Consider the following 24,480-nt stretch of genomic DNA (forward strand, 5'->3'; position numbering starts at 1 on the left):
TGCGGGACGCCAAGGCTTTGAGGAGCTATCTGCAGGAGAAGCTGACCCGGAACCTGCAGAGGTTGGTAAGGTAAGCAGGCCCATGTGCGGGCTGACCACAGATGGGGCACACAACAGAAACTGGATCTGGATAACTTTAAACCTAACCAACAATATTCAAAAGATGGCCAGTTAGGTTTAAAGCTATCTGGCTAAAGGTGGCTGGAGAACTTTATTTGGGGATATTCAATGGAATGTTTATCCTTCTGAATATCCAGGATAACTTAACCAGCTAACATTAGCCAGGTAAGTAATTCATTAAACATTTTTTTAAGTAGTGACTCTAAGTCTGTTCCATTCATTTTATTTGTGACAGACCCTACAGTCATGTCACCATTAAGAGACAGAATAGGTTAGAATAGAGGGAGGTACTGTTCAAAATAGGCTCCTCCTTCTGTGGAGTCTGAAATGGCCGTCCCCTTGGAAGTTTATTTAGGAGCTCTCCTCAGTGAGCTCGGGAAGCAGTCCTTTTCTGTTAGAGTGCAGAGGTGTTAATCTTTTGTTGTTTTTCAGGCCCAGTCAGTAAAGGCAGGCTGTCGCAGGCTGTTGGGCCTGACCCGGGTCAGGAGGATATTCTTTTTCCAGTACACAACCTATCTGGTTAAGATTCCCTCAGTTCTAAGTTTAGGGATTTTTGAGATTTTTATTAGGAGCCTCACTGGACACCTGGGCCTGACTTGCATGCAAGGATTGGGGAATCCTGCCTGTGAACAACCCAGAAATAGTGGTGGTGACCTGCTAGGAGGAGAGGATTCTGCTGTTAGTTTCTGTTCCATAACACTTTTGTTAAAGATCCAGGAGGAAGGTTTTGGCTGCCACTTCCTTCCTGCTAGAAGCAAGAGAACTGCTTGTTTCAATGAGGGTCCCATACATCAAGGATCCAGAGAGAGTATAAAGAGACTGTGTAAGATTAAGGAGATCCTGAAGATCTGCTAACCATGAGTAAAGGAAGAAACATCAGTAGGGACACCCATCCAGTGTTCACCACCCTGGGGAAAGAAAGAGAGGATTTACTCTCTGTGCCACAGACTTTACCTTTTGTCAGCTTGGAAGAGGTTTTGACCATCTTAAAGACCCTTTCTCCTCTGGGAGCTCCACTTTGCCTTAATCCAAGAGAATGGATGTTTCCCTTTCCTGATATAAGCATGTGAGAGATTTCTGTAGTGCTGCAGTTTGAGTTTTGTGACATTCACCATCATTGTTTAACAGTAAAGACTTTTATTTTGGACATTAACCAAGTGGCTCCAGAGTATTTATTTCTGCACTCACAGCACCCACATCAGGGACCAGCATCCTCCCCAGGGGAAACACAAGGGAATGTGTAAGGAAACCACCCCTGTCACATCAGGACCTGAGAGGACCCCTTTCTTCCCACAGTCCAACAAGCCTACACCTTGGGAAGTAAAGGAGGTACAAGAACTAGTCAGGGTTCCTGCCCCAAAGAGTATAAATAACTTTATGGCCTCACCCGTGCAAGACCTGCACACCGGGGTGGGGTTACATATTGATCATCCCCAAATTCCAGTATCTAAATATATACTCTCTACTTATTTGGTGCCCCTGCTCTTCTGAATTTTGTCTCTAAGAATAGAAAAATTATGACTCCACAATGCATTGTTTGGGTACTATGGGATCAAAGTACATAGTAAATGACAGAAGATAAAGATCTATTCACTCATCCAGTCTGCCCAATTGCGATTCTTTCACTGCTTTTTATCACTCTGGGTAAATAGTAGGGATGTGCAGGCAAAAAGTTTTCGTTGAAACGTTGATACATTGAAGGTGAGGGTCGATTCCGTTCAATATGGAAGTATGGAGAAATCCATAAGTTGTGGATCTGTCCATACGTTTCCCGGTTCCCTAAATAAAAATTTAAACCCCCCACCCTCCTTAATCCCCCCCAAGACTTACCAAAACTCCCTGGTGGTCCAGCAGGGAGTCAGGAAGCCATCCCTGCACTCCTTTGCGATTTCCTCACGGCGCCGATAGCCTATGTCACAGGGGCTGCCCGTGCCATTGGTCAGCCCCTGTCACATAGTCACGGCGCCATCTTGTGCTTCTACCACGTGACAGGTAGGTCTAACCTAAAAATTAGGAGCACGTGACGTCGGCGTGACGTCAGCATCACGTGCTCATCCGCGCCTCCGCTCCCGGACCCCCGTTGGACCCAACCGGAACTTTTGGCCAGCTTGGGGGGGTCAGGAGGCCCCCCCCCAAGCTGGCCAAAAGTTCCGGTTCGGTCCAGCGGGGGTCCCGGAGCGACCTCCTGCCACATGACCTACATGTCACGTGGTAGAAGCACAAGATGGTGCCGTGACCATGTGACAGGGGCTGACCAATGGCACGGGCAGCCCCTGTGACACAGGCTATCGGCGCCGTGAGGAAATCGCAAAGGAATGCAGGGATGGCTTCCTGACTCCCCGTTGGACCACCAGGGAGTTTTGGTAAGTCTTGGGGGGGTCAGGAGGGTGGGGGGTTTAAGTGTTTATTTAGGTTCAACGTATTCAACATAGCTATGTTGAATAAGTTGGAAGTCGCGATGCGTTGCGCATCAAACCTTTTTTTTCTCTTTTAAAAATATAAGTTGCATTTTACATATGGGTTCAAAATGAATGCACACCCCTAGTAAATAGAAACATAGAAATGACGGCAGAAGAAGACCAAACGGCCCATCCAGTCTGCCCAGCAAACTTTGCACTTTTTTTTTCTCATATTTCTGTTAGTCTTGGCTCTTAGTAACATTTTGGTTCTATTTCCCTTCCACCCCTACCATTAATGTAGAGAGCAGTGTTGGAACTGCATCTAAGTGAATATCTAGCTTAATTAGTTAGGGGTTGTAACCGCCGCAAAAAGCAAGCTACATCCATGCTTATTTGTTAACCCAGACTATGTAATTCAGTCCTTGTTGGTTGTTGTCTGTATATAGATCCACTTTTCTTCGTTCTCCCTCCCGTTGAAGCAGAGAGCTATGCTGGATATGCGTATACAAATGAGTATACAAATACAAATTTTCATAGACAACCCAACACAGACTGCATTCTACCATGTATTCCATCTGACCACTCAACCCCCCCCCCCCACCCACCACCACAACTGCCCTTCATATTGGTCCTGAGCATGCCCAAAATCATCTAGACTCCTGGTCTCCACCGGCCTTGCCATCTTCCTCTTTGATACTTACAAGACTAACGCTCAATCCAACACCCAGATCCCCTTCCTTGTCTTCTTAGCAAAGTATGTAATATTTCACACAGCCACCAAAATTAGTGATCTGGCCTTCCCCTTGCACCTTTCGGTTTGGATTTTAACCTTGGTCACTCTTGGAAGTGCGATGCTACCATGCCACTGCTGTTTAAGGTTGTACCCACTGCTCTGTGCAGATTATCCCAAAGCCGCCTTAGAAGCTTGATACAGTCATAACCACTGCTGTTGAGGATTGTAACCACTAATTATTTGCTGTTGCTGAAGTAAGAAGATTGATCAACATAGCCCATGCTAGGTGATAGAAAGACAGCTAATTGATTTCTTTCTTAGAATGTAAAGAAATCCATATCCATTCCTGAAATATGACTTTAGTATTAATACACAAAGTCTAGCAAAGCAAGGTACAGCATTTAAATGGACAAAGAGTAACATCGACAAGCAACCTAATAAAAATTCAGTTTGAATGATTTTAGAGGATGTCTTAGAAAACATGACACACTTGTGGGTAAAAACTTCTAAAAGAGCAATATAGGAGCTTCAGGGCCTCCTGCTTTATCAGAAAAAGTGAAAACTCCTTTTGGTTTTTCCATCCAGATAACCGTGGAGAAATTGCCAGACAAGACACGGATGACCATGCTGCTGAACCAGTACAGTACAGATTCTCAGTATCAGCAACTCTTCATCAATCTGGTGAGTGTGAAGTCAACTACAAAAACAAACACTTCCTCTCTGAGCAATGTGTTTGTTATATTTCCATCATTTGTTTATGATGGTTGTGTCAACTGCACTGATTTACATAAACATCACCAATCCCGAGATGTAACATTTTTAACAAAAGTAGCAGAGAACAAATGGCATTCCTAACTTTCAGTCCATATTGTATAAACATAACAGATGTTGATGAAATGAGCCAACAAAAAAAAAAAAAGGGGCCTTTTGATTAGAATACATTCCAGATTGACAACAAGATACAATGTTAATGGAATACATCATTTTATGTCATTTATGGTTCCTATGTAAGTATAAAACAAATGGGAAGCAATGTACTTGAGTGCTCTTTCTGTAAACAGATCCCGATATACCCATTTATGAATAAATTCTTTGTTTCCCTCTCTCATTCTATATTTTTACTGCAGCATCGATCTGTACATTATATATTTTGTATCTGAGATCTCTACTAGCACATAAATATCTAGATCTCTAGACATCTATCAGACTGCTGGACCTCAGAGTCACCATGGAACAAGCAATCACATATCATAGGTGCAGATTTATAAAACTTTGCTTCCAGTTTTGCTCCAGTGTACACACTGCTGAAGATGTATTAATGAAAATATCCTCAGTATTTTCAATGGAAAAAGACTGAAGCAAAGCTGGAACAAGTTTGAATGGGTTCAAATGTTTGATGCATCTGACTTACGACAATGCTTCAGTGAACCCGTGAGTTGCATTCAGGTGCACAAAGAGTCATATGAGGCTCAGGAGCCACAGATTGCCAACCTCTGTTCTAGACAGTTATATACAAGCTAGTTAGTTATGGTCAAGTCCTATCACAGAAAGACTCAGCCACACAGTCTGAACAAGAACAGCGACTTTCTTTATTACTTTACAGCATGCGCTCTGGAGCCCCCAATGACTTTTGCTAACAATTTTACTATCACAGCAAGTTACAGAACATTTCTTAGCATTCGGATAGGTGGCTCCACCTCTACCAGCAGATGGAAATGGAGCAAAGCTGATGTAATGGTATATATATACCCCAGCACTGTCATCAGCCTGCTAATATTCTCCGTCTCCAGTAGATGGCAGACGTGCATCTCCCTACTGGGGATTAGAGATGTGAATCGTGTGATCGATCGTCTTAATGATCGATTTCGGCTGGGAGGGGGAGGGAATCGGATCGTTGCCGTTTGGGTTTTGTGAAAATCGTGAAAATCGTGAAAATCGAAAACCGGCACACTAAAACATCCCTAAAACCCACCCCGACCCTTTAAAATAAATCCCCCACCCTCCCGAACCCCCCCAAAATGCCTTAAATTACCTGGGGTCCAGAGGAAGGGTCCCGGTGTGATCTTTTACTCTCGGACCTCCGGTGCTTGTAGAAATGGCGCCGGCGCTACCTTTGCCTTGTCATATGACAGGTCAAAGGTAGCGCCGGCGCCATTTTGTTTTTTGTCCCCCGAGGTCAGGAGCATAGGAGATCGCTCCCGGACCCCCGCTGGACCCCCAGGGACTTTTGGCCAGCTTGGGGGGGCCGCCTGACCCCCACAAGATTTGCCAAAAGTCCAGCGGGGGTCCGGAACGACCTCCTGCAGTCGAATCGTGTTGTCTATGGCCGGCGCCATTTTGCGCTGCCATTTTGCGCAAAATGGCGCCAGCCGTAGACAACATGATTCGACTGCAGGAGGTCGTTCCGGACCCCCGCTGGACTTTTGGCAAGTCTTGTGGGGGTCAGGAGGCCCCCCCAAGCTGGCCAAAAGTCCCTGGGGGTCCAGCGGGGGTCCGGGCGCGATCTCCTGCCGCGAATCGTTTTTCCGTACAGAAAAACCAAAGGTAGCGCCGGCGCCATTTCTACAAGCACCGGAGGTCCGAGAGTGGAAGATCACAGCGGGACCCTTCCTCTGGACCCCAGGTAATTTAAGGCATTTTGGGGGGGTTCGGGAGGGTGGGGGATTTATTTTAAAGGGTCGGGATGGGTTTTAGTGTTTTTTTAGTGTGCCGGTTTTTTCGCCCTCCCCCTTCCCCCGATTTACGATTTTTTGACGATAAATCGGGGGAATTGTTATTGTATCGCGGCTCTAATGATTTTTGACGATTTAAAATATATCGGGCGATATTTTAAATCGTCAAAAAACGATTCACATCCCTACTGGGGATTGTGTTAAAAGTTTTTTACAGAAGGAGAAATGAAGAAGGAAGTTTATAGCCCCTATCTTATGGTCCCTCCCTCAATCGAGTTCCTGAGGGGATTTCTTTGGATCCTTCCCTCAGATAAGTGCCTTGGTCCGGTAGCTAGTTTTTGCTGGCATGGACCTAGCTGTAAAAAAAAAAATAATAGCTGAAAGGCAAGTAGAGCGTGGTGAAGGTATATGCCCTTTCTCCCCAAAGCCAGAGACCTACTCTGTACTCAGCCAGGGTGGGCTGAGCTCAGGTAAAGAGTAATTTAAAAAATATAAAAGTAAAAAAATGGGGGAGTTGATGTAGGGATTCCTCTCCTCTCCAATCTCCATGTTTGGCGTGCTGATCCAACATCCGTTCCCCCCTCAGCGTGATCTGGGGAGACTTGGGCAGTCTGGTGGGTTGAGCAACCTTCTGGGCTAGGACCTGCTCTCAGGCTTAGATTATTTCACCGCATGGTAGGCTGCGGAAGCTTTCGCTCGCTTTTTCTTTGCGCATAAGGTTGCCCTCTTCAGGTATGTTGGTTCATGCTTACACACCCAGCTGTGCATCTAGTTGTGCGCCTAGCTGGATGCTCAGTTGGGCGGCATAGGGACGCCTAGCTAGGTGCACAGTTGTGCGCCTAAGGGAACCTCATTCATTACACAATGGTGTGCTCCTGGTCATTTAGACAGGGGCTCAAGTTGAGCATCTACCTGAATAAGTGCATTAGGTGCCTAATTTTTTACAAGCACCTATTGTGAGCACAGCTCGGCACACAGTTACCAGACACTTGTTTAGAGCATGCTGTTAACTATAGCGCTGATAGCAAAGAAGCCTAAGTGTATTACCCTGGCATCCCCTCTAACTTGTGTCAGCACTGTTTGGAGGCTCAGAGAGATTTGTCTCCATCTGATTTTGCTAAGCCTGGTCCTTCCCAGCATGATGCAGGAATGGAAAAAGAGTTATCAGAGGTTTCACCTGGAATTGGGGCTCCCCTAACTCGTTCGTCAGCGGAAAAAGGTTGTTCAGTGGGTGCAGGACCAATGCCTCCTGGTTTTGGCATCAACCCCTCTCTACCTTTTCTTGGGTGGAATTTTTTCAAAGGCTGCAGTCCTTTCTTCAGGTGCAGTCAGACGATACGATTTCAAAATCTAATCTTACAATCTAATCTGGGCTTCACGTGGCAGGGACACTGATGATGTCTTCAGCCTCCCAGATCTCCTTAGGCGCGGGCGCATGCCTCTTCTCAGCTTTTATAGGGCCAGCGGCAGGAAAAGCCCCGCAGCCCTCTGCAGTGACATCATTAACATTTGCCAGCTTCAGCCCTAAAAAAGAGCCCTCCTTCAGTTCCTCAGGGCCTTCAGATCCAGTCTTCACAGCATCCGTAGTCTTCTTCTGAATCCAGCTCTTCCATGGTCTTCCTGTGTCTTGATGGATCTGTGTTCTTTGTGTTCCTGAACTTCTTCATCCTGATGTTCCTGGTCTCATCCCTCAATGGAGCTCCCTCATCACCTGTCTCATGTTCCAGATGTCCAGTTCTCCTGATGGTCTCATGTCCATATGTTCCGTGTCCAGATGTCCTGATGTTCTGTGTCCTGAGGTACCCTGTTCCACATTCCTGATGTCCGATGTTCCTGCTTGACCGTCTGTCTCATCTTCAGCTCTTCGTCCAGTTCCCAGGTCCCTCGTCTGTCCACCTCTCCGTCTTGGTGTAGGGTGTGCCCCGGTGCAGGCCTCTCCTGAATCTTCGTCATGTTCTGGCTTCAAGTTCCATTGCCTCATCTGCAGTCTGCTTCGCATTCAGCGTGGTCCGTGACCAGCCATGGGCGGCTGTGTAGAGTTCGCTGCAATGCAGTTCTCATCCAGTACTTTCACCTGACTCCAGAATCCTTGCCTGAAACTTCTGAGAAACCTGAATCCTTGTCCGAGTCTTCTGAGTAACCTGAGTCCTTGTCTGAGTCCTCTGAGTATCCTGAGTCCTTGTCTGAGTTCTCCGAGTATCCAAGTCTTCGTCTGAGTATCCAAGTCTACATCTGAATCCTCCAAGTATCCTGAGTCTTCGTCTGAGTCTTCTTGTTCCTGCTCTCATTCTCTGTCTGGCCTCACACTCGTCGTTCCCAAGCAGCGGGTCCAAAAGGGCTATCGAGTGGCTGGAGGGCTACTCTTGAGACCAGCACTGTGTTGCTGGGTCTCATTGGTGCGTGTAGGTCCAGTGGAGGGCTGAACCTGCCTTGTTCCTGTTCCTGATATTCCTCGTCGTCTTCTGTCCAGCCTTGCTCCTGCTCCACCCATGCTCGTACCTGCTCACCTGTCACGGTGTGTCTTGGGGCTCCTCTCTGAGCTGCGCCGTGATGCAAGGGCTCACATCCTCCCTTGAGATGGGACCGCGCCTCCGCTCTACTAACAGGGCCTGAAGGCCGCACTTCTAACTGGATCCGAAGGCTATGAGCTCGGTGAGCTCCTTTTTGACAGGCTCCAGTTCCTGGACATTTTGCCCAAAATTTTGCCCAGAATTTTTGCCTTGTTCCTGCCCAGAATTTTTGCTCCTAGTTTCCTGGACATTTAATACCTTGCTTTTAGCCAATTTTTTTTTCTTTTGCTGCTTGTCTCTCCTCTTCAGTTGTCTGGATCCCACGACCTGCAGGAGGCGCCTGCATCCAGATCTCTAAGTCCTGTCCAGACCTGGAACCCTTTCAACCTGCAGGAGGTGCCTGTCATTGTTCCAGAGACCATCTCCGTTCTTTCCACTGTGATGTTGGTTCATCTCCCTGGGTTCCATACAACCTGCAGCAGGCACCTGCACCCAGGTTCCACATCCAGAATCCAGTTCACCTTTAACGCTAAGTATCTTCAAGCTTCAGGGAGTATGCAATGAATCAGAGTGTACTCCACAACAATTCCGGGTCTTTGGGTTTGTACGACCTGCAGGAGGCACCTGCACCCTAGCCCTGGCTTCATCTCATCGCTTCCAACTCAGTCCCTGCTTGTTCTGTCCAGGAGCTTGCCCTGCGGTCATCTTCAGCCTAAACCTTCTCTCTGCTTCTGCAAGTGGTGATTCCAGCCAGGGATTCCCCATCAGTTGTTCGGAGATGTCACCTTGCTGTGCTTCACCTTCATGACTTCAATAAGGCGAGTCGCCTTAAATCGACAGCTTCAATCCAGCCCTTGCTCTGTGCAAGTGGAATTCTAGCCGTATCATCATCATTGCATGCCATCCTGCATCCAGAGATCACCACCATCTTCCAGCTTGTCTGGTATGCTTGCATTTCCTTGCTGTTAATACTCCTGGAGGGACCCTGTCTTCCTCGAGAACCACATGGCAATTCTACTTCACTGTTCCTGGGTCAGTGAAAATGCCTATGGTCATCTTCTCCAGAGGTTTCCATCCTTTGAATTACTAGGAGCTATCTTCAGTCCATCACCCCAGAGAGCTTTTCGAATGGCTCTACAAAATAACTAAAGTATTTGCCAGCTTCTCTGTGTCTTCCACTAGTGAGCTGCTTCAGCAAGGATGCTCGCCATCGGCTGCATTTCAACCTTTCACTGGGGATTCACTTTATGTACCCATTATAATCTTCTGCTGTCTTCGAGCCTTGTCTCCCAATGCTTCATCTACCCTAAGTGGCTCATTGATTCAATCCTGAGATACTTCATCCTTACTGTCATCTGGGAAATTCAGCGACATCTATCAACTGCCAAGTTCCTCTTGAGAACAATTTCACCATCATATGGGAGCCTCTATTAACATATGGATTTTTCCAAGATGCAATTCTCTCCTTTATCAAGTTAAGAGACTTCTCTCATTTGGCCTTGTAAAGTCTGGAAGCAGCAACCCTGAGCTTCTTTACACTCGTCTACCTCAGCCATGAACCAACCATCTTCAAAAGGTGAAATTGCCTCCAGGTCCAACTTTCCACCCTCTGAGCAATGTTCGTTGGACTTCCTGTTTCCATCAGAGTCCTCCGTGTATCAATGCCTACCCAAGAGCAAGTGGCACTTGGAAGTTCGTCTACTCATTCTCCTGGTGTTCCATCTTCACATCAAAAGAATCCAGCTTGATGCCTGATTCACCAGTGCTACCACCACAAAGATGATGCTTGTCTGCTTTCCACTCTTGTTCTGACTAATATGAACCTAGAACCGGTCCTTACTTCAAGATGCTACCACTCACCTGTGCCTCCCGTTCAACCTGGACTCCTTGTCTTCAATTCCTGCCACCTTGACTACTAGAACATGAGATGCAAGCCTTGCGGCCCTGCAGTCCTGTATCCTGTCTGTTTTATGCCTTCAATGTTTGTCTATGTCTTGCCTGGATCTTCGACTTTCTACGTCTTGTCTTCAGCTACAAGTATCTCCATCGCTACAGTTCCTTGCCAAGAAATTCCAGCTTCTGTTCTTGGACCCTTGATCTCCCCCTGACGGTATGGAGTGATACCTTCACCCTTCCAAGCTGTTGATAGGAGGCTTGAGGAGGGGGTCTTTGAGGAGGGGGTACTGTTAGGATCCTGCTTGCGGGCCTAGCCACAAGCAGTCCCTTACCTCTGGCGGCAGATCGCCATCACCGCTGTCCCTAGCGGCAGGCCGAGCAACACAGCATTCTGGCTCCCCCACAGACCTAGTGCCACCGTCAGGAGTTCTCCTTCACGGCTGAAGCTGCCGCTGCCCCTGCCTGTCTTCATCCTCTCTCGGCAGGGGTGCTGCCATTGATACCATGGCCTGCCTGGCCTTCCATGTGGCAGGGATGCTGCTGATGTCTTCAGCCTCCCAGCTCTCCTTAGGTGCGGGCATGCGCCTCTTCTCAGCTTTTAAAGGGTCAGCGGCGGGAAAAGCCACACGGCTCTCAGCAGTGACATCATCAACCTTCGCCTGCTTCAGTCCTATAAAAGGGCCCTGCTTCAGTTCCTTCGGATCTGTCTTCACAGCGTCTGTGGTCTTCTTCTGGATCCAGGTCCTCAATTGACTTCCTGTGCCTTGATGGATCTTTGTTCCGTGTTGTTTGTGTTCCTGAACTTCTTCATCCTGATGTTCCTGGTCTTGTCCCTCGTCAGAGCTCCCTTGTTGCCTGTCTCATGTTCCTGATATTCCAGATGTCCAGCTCTCCTGATGTCTGATGTCCAGAAGTTCCATGTCCGGATGTCCTGATGTTCCGTGTCCTGAGGTAGCCTGTTCCATGTTCCTGATATCCGATGTTCCTGTCTTGACTTCATCTATCTCATCTTCAGCTCTTTGTCCAGTTCCCAGGTACCTCGTCTGTCCACCTCTCCTGGCGTGCCACCGTCATGGTCCGTGAACAGCCCATGAGGGGCTGTGTAGGGTGCCTCGTGGTACAAGGCCTTCTTCTCGTCTGCAGCGCAAGCCTCTGGAAGACTCCTGTTTTTAATGCCTTGCTTCTGAGTATCCTGAGCCTTGAATCCTCAGTCTTGAATCCTGTCCCGGTCTTCGGAGTTCCTTGTGCCTGCTTCCGTCCATGCCTAAGACTCTGCCAGAACCTGCTCCGCTTCAGGGTGGTCAGCGACCAGCCACTGGCGGCTGTGTAGGTTGCACCCTGGTGCAGGTCTCTCCTGAATCTTCATCATGTCCTGGCTTCAAGTCCATTGCCTTGTCTGGAGTCTGCTTCACGTTCAGCGTGGTCCATGACCAACCATGGGCGGCTGTGTAGAGCACGCTGCGATGCAGTTCCCACCCAGTACTTTCGCCTGACTCCTTGCCTGAAACTTCTGAGAAACCTTAATCCTTATCCAAGTCTTCTGAGTAACCTTGTCTGAGTACTCCGAGTATCCTGAGTATCCAAGTCTTCGTCTGAGTATCCTCAGTATCCAAGTCTACATCTGAATAATCCGAGTATCCTGAGTCTTCGTCTGAGTCTTCTTGTTCCTGCCTTCAGCTTCCATCTGGCCTCACACACTCGTCATTCCCAAGCGGCGGGTCCGAAAGGGCTATCGAGTGGCCGGAGGGCTACTCTTGAGACCAGCATTGCGTTGCTGGTCTCATTGGTACGTGTAGGTCCAGTGGAGAGCTGAGCCTGCCTTATTCCTGTTCCAGATAGTCCTCGTCTTGTCTTCAGTCCAGCCTTGCTCCTGCTCCGCCCGTGCTCGTACCTGCTGACCTCTCATGGTGTACTTGGGGCTCCTCCCTGAGCTGCGCTGTGATCCAAGGGCTCACATCCTCCCTTGAGATGGGACTGCACCTCCGCGCTCCTAACAGGGCCTGAAGGCCATGCTCCTAACAATTGCCCTTTAAAGGATCACTCTTGTTTGGGAGTGAGCTGGAAAAAATGATCAATGAGTGGGGTGAGGCACAGGTTCCTTGGTTACCAGAGGATAAGAAGCAGATACCATGCTCATTTGGCACAAGAGGTCATGCTAGGAGTTTTAGACACTTTTGATCCTACAGAGGAGGAGCTTCCTGGAGGACTTGGCCTTTGGGTAGGTCTCAGCCTTTTCATCCCAGACAGCCCAGAAGGGGCACAGGATCTGATAGTAGTGCCCCCCCAAGCATCTGAATGAAGGTGTGCCGATCCACCCCCAGGATTAGGAGATGGGGGGGGGCCTTCTCTTTTTTATCAAAGGTGGGTCAGGATCATGTCAGACCAGTGAGTGCTGGAGGTGATAAGAGATGGTTATGCTCTGGAGTTTCACAATGTTCCTCGGGATGTCATCATGGTGTCTCCTTGCAACTCTCTGCAAAAGAGACAAGCAGTGGAGTGTAAGTTGTCAAGGCTCCTCAGCCTGCGGGCTATAGTTCCACCTGTTGGAACTCTCTACCCACCGAACTCTGCCTTGAACACTGCACTTTCAAATTCAAGAAAAAGTTAAAGACCTGGCTCTTCAAACAGGCATACCCAACGTAGGTCCCCCCTACCCCTGCTCTAAAATCATTGTTTTGTTATTAAGTTATTTACCCCTTTTAGTAATTTCTCCTTTCTTATTCATTTGTTAACTTCTATCTCTTTTATTGGTTATCGCAATCCCCCCCTTCCCTGTTCATTGTATTTTCTCTTATGTTGATGTAAACCGATATGATGTAACCATGAATATCGGTATAAAAAAGCTGTTAAATAAAATATAATTCCAGTGCCCAGGTCTCAAGAATATATGGCCAATATTCCATTAATTTTATTGTGCCCAAGAAGTCGGGCTCCTTTCGCCCCATCCTGGATCTCAAGGGAGTCCATTGTTATTTGCGGGTGACTCATTTTTGCATGGAAACCTTGTGCTCAGTGATAATGACAGTACAGTCAGGGGGTTTCTGATATCTCTGGATTTGTCAGAGGTGTACCTTCATATTTCCATCTGCCTGGAACATCAACAATTTCTAGAGATGTGAATCGTGTCCTTGATCGTCTTAACGATCGATTTCGGCTGGGAGGGGGAGAGAATCGTATTGTTGCCGTTTGGGTGTGTAAACTATCGTGAAAAATCGTTAAAATCGTGAGCCGGCACACTAAACCCCCCTAAAACCCACCCCGACCCTTTAAATTAAATCCCCCACCCTCCCGAACCCCCCCCAAATGCTTTAAATTACCTGGGGATCTGGCGGTGGTCCAGAACGGCGGCGGTCCGGAACGGTCCCCTCAATAGAATCGTGTTGTCTTCAGCCGGCGCCATTTTTCAAAATGGCCGCCGCAAAATGGCGGCGGCCATAGACAAAAACGATTCGACGGAGGAGGTCGTTCCGGACCCCCACTGGACTTTTGGCAAGTCTTGTGGGGGTCAGGAGGCCCCCCCAAGCTGGCCAAAAGTTTCCTGGGAGTCCAGCGGGGTTCCGGGAGCGATTTCTTGCCGCGAATCGTTTTCGTACGGAAAATGGTGCCGGCAGGAGATCAAGTGCAGGAGGTCGTTCAGCGGCGGTCCGGAACCCCCGCTGAATGACCTCCTGCAGTCGATCTCCTGCCGGCGCCATTTTCCGTACGAAAACGATTCGCGGCAAGAAATCGCTCCCGGAACCCCGCTGGACTCCCAGGAAACTTTTGGCCAGCTTGGGGGGGCCTCCTGACCCCCACAAGACTTGCCAAATGTCCAGCGGGGGTCCGGAACGACCTCCTCCGTCGAATCGTTTTTGTCTATGGCCGCCGCCATTTTGCAGCGGCCATTTTGAAAAATGGCGCCGGCTGAAGACAACACGATTCTATTGAGGGGGCCGTTCCAGACCGCCGCCGTTCTGGACCACCGCCGGATCCCCAGGTAATTTAAAGCATTGGGGGGGGGGTTCGGGAGGGTGGGGGATTTAATTTAAAGGGTCGGGGTGGGTTTTAGGGGGTTTTAGTGTGCCGGTTTTCCTGCCCTCCCCCTTCCCCCGATTTACGATTTTTTAACGATAAATCGGGGGAATTGGTATTGTATCGTGGCCCTAACGATTTTTTGACGATTTAAAATATATCGGACGATATTTTAAATCGTCAAAAAACGATTCACATCCCTAACAATTTCTGCATTTTGCTGTTTTGGGGTGACACTATCAGATTTAAGCACTGCCCTTTGGGTTGGCCACCACCCGCAAGACCTTTTCCAAAGTTATGGTGGTAGTTGCGGCAGTGTTGAGAAAGGATGGCATTCTGGTTCACCTGTATTTAGACAATTGGCTGATTTGGGCCAAGAGTCTGGAAGAGAGCCTTTGGGTCTCACACAAGGTGACCTCCTTGCTACAGGAACTAGGTTGGGTGGTGAACTTTGCCAAGAGCATTCTACAGCCATCCCAGACCCTGGAGTATCTCGGTGTTCAGTTCGACACAAAGCAAGGCAGGGTGTTCCTGCTGGAAGGCCACATTCAGAAGCTGATGGGGCAGGTGCAACTCTTGACAGAAACAATACACCCGGCAATATGGTCTTATCTACAAGTGCTCAGGTTGATGACAGCCACCCTACAGGTGGTTCCATGGGCAAGGGTGCACATGTGCCCTCTTCAGCACACCTTGTGGCTCATTGGAGTCCTCATTATCAAGACTATTTGACTCTGCTTCACCTGCCAGTGAAGATAAGCATACAGCTGCAATGGTGATTCAAGCGGACCATCTAAGTGGGTTTCCCTACAATCACCGGACTGGCTAGTACTCACAATGGATGCAAGCCTCCAGGGTTGGGGGGAGGGGGCGCCCACTGTCAGGAGTAGACAGCGCAAGGGTGCTGGAATACAGAAGAATCTCTCTGGAGCATCTATCGACTGGAAGCCCGGGCCATCCAGTTGGCATGCTTACCATTCATCGACTGATTGCAGGGTCAAGCGGTCCAGATAATATCAGACAATGCAATGACAGTGGCTTACATAAATCGCCAGGGAGGAACCAAGAGCCAGCAAGTGTCCCAGGAAATAGCCCAATTCATGGAACTGGCAGAAGTGCATCTTCAGATCTCTCAGCCTCCCACATTGCAGGAAAAGACAATGTAAGAGCTGACTTTCTCAGCAGACAGAGTGTGGACCCAGGAGAATGGGAATTATCAAATGAGGCATTTCAGGTCATAGTGGACAGCTTGGGCCTCCCATTTCTATTTTATTTATTTATTTAAAGCATTTCTATGCCATCTTTAACAATACATGATTGACCAAAACGATTTACAATAATTTCAAAAAATAAACAGAAATTATAAATATGCTATAAAAATAAAATAAAATATAAATAAAACAGAACAAATAAAACAGTAAAATAACATAAAATCAGTAGGAGAGAAATACAGTTTATATATTTTATTCCCTATACTTGTATACTGCTAGACTAGACTGCTAGTGGATCTCACAATGCAAAGTTTCCTCACTTCTTTAGTCTCAGGAGACATCAAAAGCCCTTGGGCATCGATGCCCTCGTGCAGGAGTAGCCAGAAGGCAAGCTCCTATAGGCCTTTTCCCCATGGCCCATGTTGGGCACAATGATTCAGAGAATCAAGACTCACACAAGGATGATGCTTCTGGTGGCACCAGATTGGCCCAGGAGTCTGTGGTATGCAGATTTGCAAAGGCTCCTGGTGGATTCCCCTATCCGATTACCAATTAATAGGGATCTGCTACAGCAGGGGCCTGTTCTTCATGAAGATCCAACTCAATTTTTTCTTATGGTATGGCCCTTGAGAGAACTTGAATGCTGAAGCATGGATATTGCTACCTTGCTACGAGTGAGAAAGTTTTCCACTTCCTTAGCCTATGTGCGGGTTTGGCGAGTGTTTGAGGCTTGGTGTGAGGATTGAGGGATTCTCCCTCGTTCAGTTAAGATCATGTTCATTTTGCAGTTTTTGTAAGATTGACTGAGAAAAGGGTTGGCCCTTAATCTATTGAAGGTACAGGTGGTGGCTCTTGCCTGTTTCTGAGGTCGGGTGAATGGTGGACCCTTGTTGGCTCATTCTGATGTGGCTTGTTTCTTAAAAGGGGTGAAGAATCTTCATCCTCCCGTATGGTTCCCAGTACCCTTATGGAGTCTTAATCTGGTTTTGGATTTCCTGGTGGGTCCCACCTTTTGACTATTGCATAGCCTTTCCTGGAGGTTACTTAAGTGGAAAAAAGTGTTTCTTGTGGCAATTTTTTCTGCACGTAGAGTCTCCGAACCTCGGGCATTGTCTTTCAGGAACCGTTTCTGTGAGTGACTCCGGGGGTGATACACTTGTGTAATGTTCTGTCTTTTTTGACAAAGGTAGTCTCAGATTTTCACTTGAATCAGTCAATTTCCCTGCTGATTTTGGACAGGAAGAGTGATGTGGATGGATATCACCTATTACTGTCGTTGGATGTCAAAAGGCATATCTTGAGGTATAAAGAGGTTTCTGAACAACTCAGGAAGACGGACTAGCTGTTTATACTCCATGGTGGGAGTAAACAGGATGAGCCAGTGTCATGGGCTACAGTAGCCTGTCAGATTAAGGAGGTAGACACGGTCGGGTATGTGGATGTTGAGCAGCTGTTGCCTAGTCAGGTTAGGGCTCATTCCACTAGGGCTCAAACAGTGTCATGAGCAGAGATTTGATTGCTGTCTCACATCTAGATTTCCCGAGCTATGATGTGGTCCTCCTTACAAACCTTTTCCAAGCATTATTGCCTGAATGTGCAGGCCCGGGAGGATGCAGCCTTCACACGTGAGGTATTGATTGGACCGTGGACAGGCTCCCACCCTGTTCGGGAGTAGCTTTGGTACATCTCACTGGTTGTGGATCCACCTATCCAAATGCTAAGAAAGAAGAAATTACTACTTACCTGGTAATTTCCTTTTCTTTAAGGAGGATAGATGGATCCACCTTTCCACCCTTGGCTGCTGGATATTGGTGCTATTGTCCTCCTGCATGGCTGCGTGTTCTAGGGGCTACTGGTAAGTGTCAGTCCAGTCCCTAGACTAGCGTTGATACTCTCCTTGTCTGAGCTCAGTGGTTTCTTGTTAGCTGAGAGCTGAGAGCTGGAGTGGTTGTCTGCTAATATTCAAGTTTTTATTAGTTTGTCCACAGTTGGCTTTTGTAGAGAATACTGGCGGCCTGATGTCAGTCCAGGGGTATATATACTGCAACGTCAGCTTTTCTCTGTCTCCATCTGCTGGTAGAGGTGCTAACCCACAGGTTGTGGATCCACCTATCCTCCTTAAAAAAAAAGAAAATTATCAGGTAAGTAGTAATTTCTCCTTACATATGCTGAACTACTGAAAATTGCACTCCAAATCACAGTCTCATAAGCTGAAGACCTCTTACCATCTGTATTCATCTTCCTGCATTATCTACCATACTTTTCTCTTTGTAAAACCCCACATCCATCAAAGTCTCATGCTCTGTTCAGTCTCTACTTTCTTTGCTGTCCTTGCCATCACCTTTCTTTAACATCACTCTCTACTTTTACTCTGTTGCTCCTCATCAAGACCATTTGCAAATTTTTGCTCGCAATTGATATCCAACTCTTCCAGCTCTGCCCCTTTTTGCTTCTCATGTTTTTCCTTGCATTCCAACTTTTGTGGAACATGCTGTCTCCATCTGCTCTAACCTCATGTTATTCTCTTCCTGTCTTTTTTCAAAACTCATTTTTTCACTGTCACTTCATATTGCTTAAATATCTGCTCTTTCCTCACTCTAACTATCCACTTCTTGTTGTCATTTATTAGTTTTTGTTTAGCACCCTGGATAAAAATACTTAATAAATACAGAAACTGTACAAATGCAGGTATGCATACATACAGACAGACATGCTTATGCATGGTACACTTAGTCAGATACTTTAACTGGATCAGAGCCCTTGTTTCATTTTGTGTTCTTCCACACTTGTAATGAGCTAGTTTTACAGCCATCTACACGAGAACATTACAGGATGTCATAAATGGTTGTGAAATTAGATACTTAACTATAAAATATCCTAGAAGAAATAAATATTTAGTATTTTATTGTTTTACAACAGAAAACTCAAGAGTATCAAGGAGGATTTGCTTAAGCTTTCCCAGTCTGTCATGGCTTATTCAAATCATACTAACTTAAAATGAACCTGACTATGCATTGTGGAATTGATCATTAAACTGAGCTATAAGATACTTTTTACTGTTTTGAAAACAATTTTAAACTGAAAATTCCTTTTCACTGTTTTTCTTCTTTCAAAAGAAAGCTGCTAAAAATACTTATGTTCCTGTATGAAAATATTCCAAGAAAAGCATTGAAAGCATGTTATGAGGATTTCTCTTTCAATTGTGTTGGTCTATCCACTGCTTGTTTTTGTTAATCTTTGTCAAAATGTCTTACAGTTGTAAAAGAATTGTGGTTTGCATGAAAATATACAAACATAACCCTTTCCCCAAGCACACAAATGCTATCCCTTTCTACCATGGGAATGTTTCAGTTTTGCCAGTTGGAAAAGGGACTCCTTGGTTGAAAACACTTATTCTTAGAGAAGTAGAGAGACAAAGCAGTATAGTAGCAAGATATGTGCAGTAAATGCAATTGTACAGTGTTTTTCATGTACAAAGCATGAGGAAGAGATTTTATCCTTCCATTTATGTGCACAATTAGTTTTTTCAATAACACTGTACTGTGTAAGAGTTATTCTAACTAGAGGTGCCAGTTTGTAGTCACATGACTTTGCTTCTGCTAGACAGCCAATCATTGATTTCCAAAGAAATTAAAGACCAGGACCAATGTATAAATAATGCAGAGGTAATGACTAAATTGTGATTCATTATCTGAAAAGAACTGCAATAGCCTAGCAATAAAATATGATTAGAGATTCAGACACCTCAAAGGTATAAATCAGGCATAAAAAGCAATTCTTTCTGAGAGGATAGAATGCTCTAAAACAGAGGTTCTCAAACCTGTCCTGGAGGACCCCCATCCAGTCAGGTTTTCAGGATATCCACAATGAATATGCATGAGATAAAATCTGCATGCTGTGGAGGCAGTTCATGCAAATTTATCTCATGCATATTCTTTGTGGATATTCTGAAAACCCGCCTGGCTGGGGGTCCTCCAGGACAAGTTTGAGAACTACTGCTGTAAAACAACAGGTCATGGGGTAGATTCAGATGCAACATCAGAAAATATTTCTTCACAGACAAGGTGAAGGATCCATCTATAGACTTCCAGTGGACATGGTGGAGACAAAAATTAAGAAACATAATTCAAGAAAGCATAGTTTTAGCCCATAGGAATTTGTTGCCAGAGGATGTGGTTAGTGCAGTTAGTGTAGCTGGGTTCAAAAAAGGTTTGGATAAGTTCTTGCAGGAGAAGTCCATTAATGACTATTAATCAAGTTTAGTTAGGGAATAGCCACTGCTAGTAATTGCATCAGTAGCATGGGATCTTCTTAGTGTTTGGGTAATTGCCAGGTTCTTGTGGCCTGGTTTGGCCTCTGTTGGAAACAGGGTGCTGGGCTTGATGGACCCTTGGTCTGACCCAGCATGGCAATTTCTTATGTTCTTAGTGGGGAAGGAAACACAGAGATTAATTGAGGTCTGTGGCAGTGCACCAGGAATACAATTGGGCCTAGTGATCCTTATCTACTCTCATATTCTATGTGAATGGTAAGAACAGAGTTGAGGAGCTGTAGTATTGCAAACAACATACTCTGTACTCCATCAAGAGCAGAGGCAAGGGAAAAGGTGAGAAGTACAGAAGAAAGAGTGCACAAAAGAAGCATGACCCAGTGATACTGCAGTTCTTAATGTAGCTAAGTTTGTACCAGGCTACATCTCCCTAGAAACCAACCAGGTTGGTGTTAACAGGTTGGTGGAACCAAAGAGTCTGATTATTTATTAGCAGCTTGAACAGATTTGGTAGCTGAGATGATTATTGGCAGTAAGACATGGGAGGGGCATGCTGAGTCTTATATTAAATATGGGACCTTGTATGCTCATCTACCCAGGATTTTAGGGAACATCTCTCTCTCTCTCATATTGTCCTATCACAAGTCTTGGATAAGGAGTGATATCCTACAAGTGGCCAAGCTTCTACAGCTTTAGTGTGAACAGGAATATGTTGGCAACCTGGATGGTACAAATTATCTTTTTCTGCCATCATTTACTATGCTACTCTTACTACGCTGTTTAACTATGATTAAGCAATTAAACTACAGCATGCTCCTTTTTAATTTGCAGTCCTTTACCAGTACCAGTCTTAGCATATATAATAGTGAAGAGTTTCAGTAGCCATCTTGATTCTGTGAAGAACGGGACTCTGTAGGTTGTTTATTACTTGGATTTATTACCCACCTTTTCGAATATGAAATTCACCCAAAGCGAATCACGGGATATTAAAACAACAACAAATGTACAGAGGTTATTTGCAGCTTCACAATAAAAAGGTGTAAATCAAATTTGAATAGCAGCAAAAATCACATTACGTGACAATTTAATGGTGTCGATTTGAAGATTGTAGATAAGTTATTTCCCTTTCCAATACATACACACCCTCTGGAACATCTCCAGACAATGCGGGCAGAATTATGCACATTTTAGACCTTTTATTGAATCGGAATAAGAATTGTCCAAAGATTATGTTATACAATACATGAGCCTTCAAAACTATATTCCACATGATATCTGAAGAAAAGATTTATGTGGTCTTGAAAGCTCATGTACACAAACATTTTGGATAATTCTTAAACTAGTAAAATAAAAGATATCACAAAATGCAAAAAATCCAGCATGTACAATATAATCTGGGATACTGGCTGGCAAGGTATCAATAGCTAAAATGAACAGAAACATTTTTTTGGAGAGGCTTTCTCTGTTACCTCTCTTCCTCAATTAATCTCTCCCTTTTTCCTTTTTGCCTGTCTGCTATGGAACGGTTGCTACAGTGACATACAACACATCAATATTTTATGTCTCTTTCTGTCTTAGGAGTCATATGTAAACAAGTCAGCAATGGCAGTGCAAGCTCATTTTTCACTTCAGCTCACATATATCATCTTTCGGACCCTGGGCCTTCGCCACCTGACTGTTGTTGACCTGCAGAATCGGGTTGTTGGGATGATCACCAGGAAAGATTTGTTGTCTTTCCAGCTGGAGGAAAAACTAGGACTCCATCTGGACTCAAGGAAGTTCGACTCCAGTGAAGAGCCCTTGAACTAAAAAGGAAAGAGCCTTGCTGGCAACTTTTAAAAATCTTTAAATGCATAATGCCCAGAAAGAAGGATAAAATATGTGATTTTGCTGGTTGATTCTACCTCTTCCTCATATGAATTGTTCTGTACTATTTTTGTTAGTTGTATAATTGTTAACATGATGCGTTCCTTTGCAGTTATTTAGAATATTATAGTTTGTTAGCAATAACTTAAAACAGTGTGTTATATAATAGCAACTAGCCTTGTAGCCACTGCTCATTCTTTGCAAGCCTAACTTCAGACACAGCCATCAGGAAGTTCTTATCGTAACCCATGGGCAAACAACCTTCCCTAAGGAGACCCAGGGTCACCTTTAAATACAGGGCTTCTGTGTCAGGGGGCAACAGGGATTAAACTTGTAGCTCTGGATGTTCAAGGTCAGGGGATCCTGCAGTGGAGCCACAGGGACCTGAAGCACCAAGAGTCTTGCAGAAAATACTAAGTGAAACAAAGTTAGGGTGACACGCCTTCGGAGGCTCCCCATTGAACCAACATTAGGCATATCCCAAATAAAGGGCTATATATAAGTAGTTCTAGTCTGATACACCTTTGCTGGTCTGACAGTCCACACAAAGTTTGCTCTGATATACTGTTCTCTGGCTGTGTTCTTGTGATTCCTTTTTTTTTTTTCTATTCGAAATTTTATTGAAGGTCAAACAGCAAATACACAGTATGCAATCTACACAGCATTATGAGAGTGACATTCAGTTCATGTTTAACAATAATATCTTCCTCCCCCCCCCCCCCACAGTAATGTCAAATGTCCCAGATAAGAAACAAATTACAGTTTCAAGAGCAAAAAGGATATAATTAGTCTGCATAAGAGGATACAGCAAATGGCCCCCTTATCTGATATCCAATCTCAAACAAAGCCTTAAGGTGTCCAGTCCCAACTAGGTATAAATACATAAAATATAGAGCCATATCTATGCAAGTGTATACCTTCTTACCAAAGTCTTAAAAGTATATGCCAGGAATTTGCTACTGAGGTGCACTTGAAAAATCAAGGGCCCTCACCCCTTCCAACTCTAGGGGTTAGTAATCGAGGTTGCTAGCAAGTTTGCCTCTCCTTCCTTGAATGGTTTCCATATTTTCTGAAAGAAAGATAATTGATGACGTCTATAAGCATCTATGGAAGCCATCCTATTGTAAAAATGTAGCCTGTGGAGAATGCATGTAAGGAGGGTAGTTCCAAACATTTCCAATAAAGTGCCAGCTCACTTCTGGCAGCTGTGAAAACTTGTTGACAGAAGCGTTGCTGAAATGTATCCAAACTTGGATGAGGTACATTAAGTAAGACTAGGCCCACATTAGTTAAATCCTGAATTCCCAGAGCTCCTTCAATCTATTGTAAGATTCGATCCCAGAATAGTCCCACCAAATATGAAAAAAGGGGCTCACACCATCGCATTTCCTCCAACATTTTTGATCAACCATTGGGTTCATACGGTGTAATCTGGAAGGGATAAGATACCATCTCATTAAAATCTTATAACAGTTTTCCTGCTGGGAGAATGATATTGAGCACTTACTTGTAGAAACAAACACTTGATCCCACGTTTCAGGGGTTAATGTGGTTCCCAGGTCAGCTTCCTAAGCTCGAGTGTATAGAAAAGGTTCCCTGCCTGTCCCCAGGGGCAAGGTGTAGATTTTGGAAATTAGCCCCTTTTTCTCATCTGCGTCTGTTTATAAATGTCCCAATAAGGTCTTTCCCATGACCAAAGAGGTAGAAATTACCTTAGACTACATAAAAGGACGTAATTGGGCATATGCTAAAAAATCAGATGGTAGCGATCCCGTAGATCAGTGGCTAACAATATTATCCCTCCCGTTAAGACATGCTCAAAATTACTAATACCCTTAAGATGCCATTCTTGGAATGCCTTGTTTTGAAACCCAGCCAGGAAGGTATTATTGCAAAAGAGATGGGATATATACAAATAATCCCTATTACCCACTAATTTTGTCTTCCACTTCTCCCAGACCTGGAATGTTGTTTGGAGAACAAAAGAGGTCTTTATGTGGTGCCAGGTGCCATAGCCCCGAGAGGTATACCTCCCACTGAGTCCAGAATTCCCTGTCAGGGGGCAGGGAGAGGGGAAAAGAATATCTACAAGGTCCTGAGCATTGTCAATTGGTATTTTGCCCTTCATAGTTTCTTGAAATCAGCAGTAATAATCATGGATTCTTAAAGTGGTTTCTGACTGTACTGATTAATGATGGAAAATTGATGAAAATGACATTTTACAGTTCCTTGTTCAATAACATCCATTACACTGTTGGTCCTCAATAAATCTGTGACTTCATACTTAAATTTAATTGTATTCTGATGTTGAATTCAAGTTCATCTGTTATTCCCCATCCTGTCATTCCCTCAAAATCTGATGGATAGAAGGATGACTCCAAATTTAGAAGTACTAAAATAAAGTCCCATATCTCATACCTTGCTCCAGGTGTTTTTGATATTACTTCTTAGTTGTTGTCCTTGCTCTTGTTACTGGTACTTGGAGGGTACCTCCTCATACCTCCCCTCAATATCCGGATGATATTATAGTAGTTAACATCAGATGGCTGCCACTGCGCTCCTCTATACTGCATATTCCTATCCTCTTCCCTAGGAATGAATGGAGGTTCATTCCCTTGCTGGACTTCCAATAGTCCATAGTATATCTCTGATTGAGAGACTCCAAATTCCTTGAAGGTGTTAAGATCTGAATCCCTGGATCTTGGAGAACTCAGACAGATGTTGGAAAATAAAATTAACTTGAAAGTACAACCAAAAAGTGAGGAAGGAAGGGTGGATAAAAATTGCTTCAT

The 24,480-nt window shown here is 45.3% G+C and overlaps 1 protein-coding gene across 1 annotated transcript in view; it reads left to right on the top strand.

Moving 5' to 3' along the window:
* The window catches only part of LOC115083383 (chloride channel protein D-like), a 472,614-nt gene extending 448,529 nt beyond the window's left edge, over nucleotides 1–24,085 (top strand). Inside the window, exons 16-17 of the mRNA XM_029587184.1 lie at nucleotides 3,838–3,933; nucleotides 21,401–24,085. Coding sequence (XP_029443044.1) covers nucleotides 3,838–3,933; nucleotides 21,401–21,631 — 327 coding nt within the window. The 3' untranslated portion in view covers nucleotides 21,632–24,085. The remainder of the gene's footprint in view (nucleotides 1–3,837; nucleotides 3,934–21,400) is intronic.
* Nucleotides 24,086–24,480: the final 395 nt, after the last annotated feature.

Source organism: Rhinatrema bivittatum, chromosome 2 (assembly GCF_901001135.1).
Source record: "Rhinatrema bivittatum chromosome 2, aRhiBiv1.1, whole genome shotgun sequence".
NCBI classification, from domain to species: domain Eukaryota; kingdom Metazoa; phylum Chordata; class Amphibia; order Gymnophiona; family Rhinatrematidae; genus Rhinatrema; species Rhinatrema bivittatum.